The sequence below is a fragment of the Drosophila miranda genome, chromosome 4 (genome assembly GCF_003369915.1).
Source record: "Drosophila miranda strain MSH22 chromosome 4, D.miranda_PacBio2.1, whole genome shotgun sequence".
NCBI lineage: Eukaryota > Metazoa > Arthropoda > Insecta > Diptera > Drosophilidae > Drosophila > Drosophila miranda.
This window is the reverse complement of record NC_046677.1, coordinates 6,400,808-6,408,902: the sequence shown is the minus strand read 5'-3', so window position 1 is coordinate 6,408,902 and position 8,095 is coordinate 6,400,808. Positions and strand designations below refer to the sequence as shown.

General features: G+C 43.0%; 1 protein-coding gene across 1 annotated transcript; it reads right to left on the bottom strand.

The window, feature by feature from the left end:
- Positions 1–440: 440 nt before the first annotated feature.
- LOC108161382 (trypsin) lies at positions 441–1,294 on the bottom strand. Its single transcript, XM_017295630.2, has one exon. The coding sequence runs from the start codon at positions 1,258–1,260 to the stop codon at positions 481–483; it is 780 nt and encodes a 259-aa protein (XP_017151119.1). The 5' UTR covers positions 1,261–1,294; the 3' UTR covers positions 441–480.
- Positions 1,295–8,095: the final 6,801 nt, after the last annotated feature.

Sequence of the window (8,095 nt, the reverse complement as noted above, 5' to 3'; positions counted from 1 at the left end):
TGCGATCGAGGGTCGTTTGAGTAACCTCTGGGATTAGGCTAAATCAATCTTATGGAAATATTTTCCCCCAATTTTTTCTAGGGGCAAAGTTTTGGATTATGCATGAGGAAATCTTCTGGAGGAAAGAAAAGCAAAGCCTGTTGGAGTTTTTTGAAGGAAAGTTCGGTTCAGGTAGAAATATCTAGGAATAATAAAAATATAACAAATTGCAGAACAAAAAACAACAAAAATGATAAAAATAAAAAAAAATTATAACATATTATAAAAATCCAAAAAAAAAAATATAAAAAATACCAAACCATTAAAAAAATATTAATAGAAATAAAAAAATCAAATACCAAAAAATAAAATCCAGAAAATGCCAAATTAAAAGAAATACCAAACGCCATTTTTTAAATCTCTTCTCAAAAATATTCCCACCCTTCCATAAGCCATATAAATTCATAAAAAAATCGTTTAAAAATCTTTTACTCAATCGATTTACAATTCAGCGGCGGTCTTCTCGATCCAGTCCTTCAGAGGGGCGACATCAGCATAGACGCCGGGATAGCCGGTCCAGGCACAGCCATTGCCCCAAGAGACGACACCGACGAGCTCTCCGTTGGCGACCAGTGGGCCACCGGAATCGCCCTGGCAGGCATCCTTCTTCTCGCCAGCGGCGCACACCATCGTGTCGAGGATCGACTCGCCGTAGCTGTAGCTATCGGAAGCGCAGTCCTGCTTCTGCAGAATGTCAACGCCGACGGCCATCAGGTTGTCGGGCGAGGAGCAGACGAGGAAGCAAGTGGTGCCCCAGCCAGTGACCGTGGCAGGAGTGCCAGAGCTGGGCGTTGTGCCAGCCAGGGGCACGAAGCGCACCTTGGCGGTCTCACGCACGGGGGAGGAGAGCTTGATGACAGCCACATCGTTGACCATCAGCTTGCTGTTGTAGCCCTCGTGGTACTTGAAGGCCTTGACGCTGACGACCTCACCGCCGCTGCTGCGAGAGGTGGAGCCCAGACGGACCTGCATCTCGGAGGCGGCGTACGACTGCATGCAATGGGCGGCGGTGACAACGGTGTCCTGGTTGATCAGACTGCCGCCGCAGAAGTGGGAGCCCTTGGCGGAGGTCTGAATGGACACCTGCCACGGATGCGTCTCAATAGAGGTGGCCTCGCCATTGACAATCCGTCCGAAGGGGAAGTCAATGTCGGGACGGGCCTGGCTGCAGCCAGCTCCCAAGGCGATCACCGCCACAACACACAGCAACAAACGATTCATGGTACGAGTATCAACGTTCACTGAACCTCCAGCCACTGAATGTCCCCACATTTATATGGGGAAGGCACATCGTTAGGTGCCTTATCGACTGACCATCGAATGACCAAGCCATTGGGCTCTTGCCGTAAATCAGAAAATCAAAAAATCAGTAAATCAGGCTTTCTCTATCTGGCATTCTCTGACGCTCTTTCGGTGTCTGTTGATTAGATCTGTTGACAGTGGTGGCTCGGTGGCTAATACTCCCTCCGCCACTATCTCTAGACAATTTCAAGATGGTAAATCTATTCTCGAGGTCCCCCTGTTGACAGAAGACAATCGCAGGAATCGAATTGGGGAAAATCTAAATTTGTTTTCGCTTTCGAATCGCTTTTCGATTAGGATCAATCTATTTTTGGAGATTTTCAAATTCCATTTATGATTATCTGATAATGATTTGCACAGATATTCCCAGAATATGTAGTATGTAGTACTTTTTATTATTATTTTTAAAAATTTAAACTTTTTTCTTAGTTGAAAGTTTTTTTTTTTTTAAATTTGATATATAAAAAATATATTATGTAGAAAAATATATAAAAAATACGCACGAGCGAAACAAGTGTTCAGGGGGTCTTGCCCCTGGTTACCCATATTAATTTCAGTATTTTTAATAATACAAATTTTTAATATTTTGGTGAATATTTTTTAAAAATTTCTGGTATTTTGTATGGTATATTTTAAGTGTTTTTATTTTTATTTAGAAACCTCAAAAAATGTTTCTCTCTTTTTTTTTTAGAATTAATCTTTCATCTTTTTTTGAATGATTTTTTCCTAAAATTTGTATTAAATTTATGTTCTATAAAAAATTATTTTTAATAAAAGTTTCTCATACATTTTAGCACATTTTATAAACATTTTTTATGGTATTTTTCAAGTGATTTCAGTGTTTTTGAGGATATAGAATCATCCGAAAATGTAGTATTTTTCTTTACTATTTTTTAGAATTAAACTTTTTTTTTGTTTTGAAGTATTTTTCCTAACATTTGTATTTAATTTCTATTCTATGAAAAAATATTTTTAATTTGTAATATTTTTTTTAATCATAAAATTTTTCAATTTTTTTTTTTTTTTGAAATTATATAAAAATGTCTAGTGTTTTGCATAGTATTTTTGTGTTGAAATTAGAAAACTATGAAGGGCCTTCCCCCCTATTATTTACAAAACCATAAATGATTCTCCTAGAACCTTCACAAAAACCAATTCCCAATAAACCCCAACTAAGCCCCCACAATGACCTCTAAGCCATAACCTTATGTTCCTTTTAGTTATCTGTGGTCGATCTTGAAACTTCAAAACGCATTGCACATCGCCAGAGACAGCGGAGACAGCTGCAATCTGTTGAACCCGACAGCAGCAGCCAGCAGCCCCCAGCCCCAGTCACAAAGAACCGCAAACAGCACTCGTAAAGCTTTATCTTATCACAGAAGCGACTGTCTCTAAAGCCAAGTGAGTAACTAACTTACAAGGAAGTCCCACCTCAACCCCTCTGGTGGGTTCACTGACAAGACAAACGAGGAGGAGGGCAGCGTGGTTGAGCGGTTGAGTGAACAGAGAGTTGACCAGCCACAAGGCACGAGGCACAAGGCAAGTGCAGCAAAAAGTTAACATGACCATGAATTCGAGAGCTGCCAAAGTTCATTTTTAATTTAGAGCGCGTCCCATGGAAGCCAAAGAAACGCACTACCGAGAAGGGGGGAACAATCTATTAAACCCGCAGCGGCAGCAGCAGCATCGCACAGGATTCGGATTCGGCTTCGGCTTCGCTTTAGTCTTGGTCTCATGTTCTGGGGCGGGGGGATGGTAGCCCCAAAAAGTTGTTGATATCTATTACCAAAGATTTGAAGTAGTTTCGCCGGCATCTCAAACTCACTTAACTTTCGCGGAGGGGCGGCGAGGGGGCAAAGCCGTAGGACAGGATATGTTGTGGCAGAGTCTTAAAGACAGTTGCCAGTTGAATGGAATTCTGGGGGTGTGGAACAGCGGGCAACTGGGCAACTGCTGGAGGATGCTCCTTTGGCTTGGGGACTCTCCCACCCACACGACTGACATGACAGTTGGTTATGCTGCTGCTGCTGCTGGTGCTTCTGGTGCTGCTGTTGGGGCCACAAGGCACGTAGCCTTCGTGCAGTTAAGATTTGGATTTCCTTCGCTGAGCATATCAAAGGATATGCTCCATCCACAAACTCAAGACAAAAAAAAAAGGCACACACACAACAAGCAGAGAAAATACTACAAAACACTTATCTGGGTGACAAATAGAAAAGCAGGCGAAGAGCTGAGCGAGGGGGCTGCTGCTGGGTGGGTGGCTGGGTGGCGGCAGCGAAGCCAACATTGAAAGAAAAATGTCTGTGAGTAGATTAAGAAAAAAAAAAAAACGGAGGGAAAGCAAAGGAAAAGAAAGGAGACGAGCGACTGGAAAATGGAGCAACACAAAGAAAGGAAAATGGCTCACGTTGTCGTTATAATAAAGGCACGACAGGGGAGCACTAGTGACAGGACAGCGGCAGAGACAGTGGTGCCGGGTCGCAGGGGAAGCGCCTCGATTATTCATCAAAGTTTTAACTAAGAATAGGGATAATATTCCAAAGGCCAATGCATCATCGATTGCCACTCTTGGAAGTGCTTTCAAATCGATTCGGTGAGATGTGCAGCAGAGCACCTCGGTCGATTGAGTTATCACGCGTCATACAGCAATGCTCCTCGGTCCTGCAACCAAATAAAAACCCAGCCTTTGCGGCCAAGCCACTCTGTGAGAGAGAGATTTCCGAAAACGTTTAAGAAACTACAGAATTTCTTTCCTAATTTCAGACCACTGTGACCCAAACGCTTTAGAGGCAGTGGCATGGCCTCGCCTGGCCGTGCCGCATGGTCATGGCTGCTCATATGTGTGTCGTGTCGCCGTTGTCTTAGCCTCTCGACCGACTAGACAACCTGCGGGCGGGACGCCCCCTGTCCCCACTATACGCCCTACCACCTTCTGTTGTAGCCATTTCTGTTTTTAGTATTTATTTTTCCACATCGTACAAATGTGCTTTCTTGTTGTTGTTATTGTTGTTAATATTCGCAAGGCGACTTTATCTTAACAAGATCGGAGCCAAGGACTCGTGACTGTATACATATATGTATGTTTGTGTGTGTCTGGTTGTGTGTGTGTGAATGGGATGCGTCCTGCCATTTCCTATGTCATTTAAAATCATTTTGCAAGTTTTTGAGCTGACTTTGAGTTTGTCTTTCCACTCACTCGAGTCTTTTCCTGTCCTCACAGACATCCTTTCTTTGCAACACAGGCACACACACCCAGACACACAGAAACAGAGATTGTATTTGTATTTGTTTTGTATACCCTGGAAAAGAGGGTATAATGTTTAAGCATTGTACATATTTATTTGTATTTTTCATCACAATTTCTAGAATTTAATATGGGTTCTAAATCGGATATTGAAAGAGCTTTTGTTGTAACATTTTTGGAATATAATTAAACAAATTATTGCAATTTTAAATGGTTTCCCCTAAAGAAAATAACGAAAATCAATAGACACACTGCTAAAAGCGCGTTAACTGATTTCACTAGCGCTGTCCCACTCTAGCCCACAGTCTCGACCTCCGAATCGCAAGTCCCGCAATCTCAGCCGTGGACAGCTTCGATTTCAAAGTCCGCTCCCGCAACGCGCTCTCTTTTGCCCAGTACAACAGCAAACTTTGTTGTTCTCTCTCTCTTTCGTCAAGCTTTGCGTCCGCAGTGCTGAGCGCGAATGAAAGAGAGTAAGCTGACCCACCCACCTTGTATAATTTCATTCTGATCCCGTATTTGTGCTGAGAGCGAGGCCTGGCGAGCAAAAGAGTGAGAGTGCCTTTGTTGTTGCTGCTGCGAGGGCGATCGGAAGAAGAATTTCTTGCTGAGCGGGCAATGGAATGAAGGAAATGCAAAAGAGTGTGCATTTGGCTATTGCATTTGCACTCATGCTCTCCCTCTCTTACTTTTTTCTTCGTTCGTCGTTGCTTTTAGATGCGGACGCCGTTCTGGTACCTGCTGCTGCGATGATGCAATCGAGACGAGACCTTCTCCGCTCCCACGCTTTGCGCTCTTTCTAGTTGCGCGCGGCACAGTGGGACGAAAACCCACTGCTGTTCCTGGTTCTCCACTAAAATTCCAACCAGTCGAAAGCTTGAATATTCCAGGGTATCTACCACTTCGTCACACCAGACCTGCTCTGCCTTTTGCTTTTCTTGCAAATCCCGTCCGTGTGTGTTTGTTGGTTGTTTCTGTCTTCAAATGTTCACTTCATGTACACGGATTTGTTTCGTTATCGTTTGTCGTCGTGTGAGAAGCAGGACAGGGCCAGGACTCTGGGTCCAACAGAGAGAAACCAATGTCAATTGCTTGAAGAGTAAAGGGATACACAATCAGGGGGCTTTAGTTAGTGCTACTAAGCCAGCCCCAAGCAGTTAGCATAGAAATCTGAGCCCCCCCTTTGATCCGATTCGATTCCGATCTAAGTGGATTCGTTTATGGCCCGAAGGCCTAGAGGAAAAGCTCCTGTTGGAAGGTTAGTACTTGCTGGGGCATTAAAAAGTTTACCCCTCTGTAGTTTACGCCCCAACTTTTGTGTGTCCAAATTAACTTTACCTTTTTGTCGACAGAATGGCAGAATAAACCACTCTCTGAAAAGTCTACTAAATCATAAAAAAGAGATGAGACTATGAGGCAGGTCCATAAACAAAAAGCCAAAACACAAAACACAAAGCCATTGGCCATTTGTTTGTCTTTTTTTGTGGGTGGCATGCATCATAAAACTCGGCAACAAACAATTTCTGCACTCATATGAGCCCCATAAAAAAGGGGGAACAAAAAGATGCAAAATTTGTTTATTAAATAACAAACATAACGATATCTAATTTCAAAGGGGCAGAGAGGTAGAGGGGTAGAGGGGCAGAGGGCCAGGAATATGTTGAATAATATTTAATAAATTTCATTAGATACGTATGTATTTTTCCCATGGGCTGCGGCATGCCCCATTGTTGCCAGGGACCACGGCGGCCACCAACCACCAGTGTGTCGGGCCTATTAACCACATTTTAAGCATAATTGAATTTTGTGCATAAATTTCGGTTTATGGGCTCCCACGGACCACGGGGCCCAGGCTCAGGCCCAGATTATTACATTATTTACTGGCACTGCATGTGGGTGGGAAAGAGAGGCACGGCAGAGAGAGAGAGAGAGAGAAGCCGCCCAGGTGGCACCACCAGACGACAAAGGCATCAATTTTATATGACGCCCGCCCTCCACCGCTTGACTTCCATTCCACTCCCCCAACCCGTTACGCTCCCTCTTTTTTCTCTCTCTCTCTCTCTCTTTTCTTTTTTTTTGAAATGGTCGACTGCCTCCTGCTGCTGCTGCTGTTGCTGAAAGCCCCAAATATTTATTAAATTTGGTTTTTATGATACAATAACAAACGGGCGCAAGGCCAACAAAGGCCAAGCAATTGCTTGCAGTCGAGTCGTCTCGTCCCCGCCCCTCCGACAGGTGAGAGGTTAGGGGTTATGATTAGTTGGGGTTGAGCTTAAGTTAAAGGAGTTGCCTAAAAGAAAGGTAAATCCATGTAAATGCACCAAAAAGTACTACCTCCAAGACCAATAACTACCAATATCTAGCATTATATTTATTTTATCAGCCACTCAATAATTCTTTGAACCTCTTTAAGTACATTTTTTGATAAGATTTCAACAGCCTTAACGTTGAGTGGCAGCTAATTGAATTCCCCAAATATTACACTTCTAAAAATGAACAAAAAAACCACACTCTCCATCTCCATGGTGTTATCAGTGGCATTGTGTTTTCTGGGAATTGGACAACAAATCAGTTTTATAGACATATCATATACAATAATATGACGTGTTCTTGACGAATGCTCATAGTTCCAATTAAATTATCAAGTGTTTACACAGATTAGGGGCCCTTATCTGCCAGAACCGACAATTAAAGGTACTCGCATCGAAGAAGAGCAAACATTTCCACAAACAAAAATTGCAGGCTCCATTAAACAGAAACAGAAAGAGAAACAGTTACTTTACCCCTTCGATATGCTCTGCAAAGGAGGTAGAAAAAAAAATTGGCAGACGAGAGAAAGTTCGTTGCCGGCTTTTAGGCGAAAAAAAACTGCTGCACAAAAGCAACACGTCAACTTTTTATTAGCTGCAAAATAAACACAAAGACTAAGAGCGAAAGGGAAAGGGAAAGATAAAGATGGCGATAGGGATAGAGCGAAAGAGGAGCAAGGAGTAGGGAGAGAGGGAACAAACAGCCGGAACACAACACAACACAACACGAAATGCAAACAGCGTCGGTGGTCGTCTCGTGGCAAGAGTTGGTGTAACAAATATTTACAGCGCGGTACCCCCTCCTCCTCTCCTCTTTTGTTTGCCATTTTTCGGTTAAGACACTGCCAAGGACCCGGGCACAGGCAAGGACCAAGTCAATGTCGGAGGCCCTGCGACTTAATAAATCTTATTAAAGTGCGCGTACAGCCTCTAAAATGTGCTACTCATCTAATACTCTACCACAAAAAAGGGGTACTTAAACTTTTATTAGAGGTTTGTGATTGATTTAAGGGATGGCTCTTTTATTTAGACATATTCCTCGAATAAGAGCGACTCGAAAGCACCTGCCTCGGGCGCATCTACCATACTCTCAAAGAACTTTAAACACGTTTTTCCCGAAATCCAAATTTCAATCACAGGTCTTTATCTATTGATCCGATTCATACATATGGACATATTTTATTCATTACCTTTTATTATA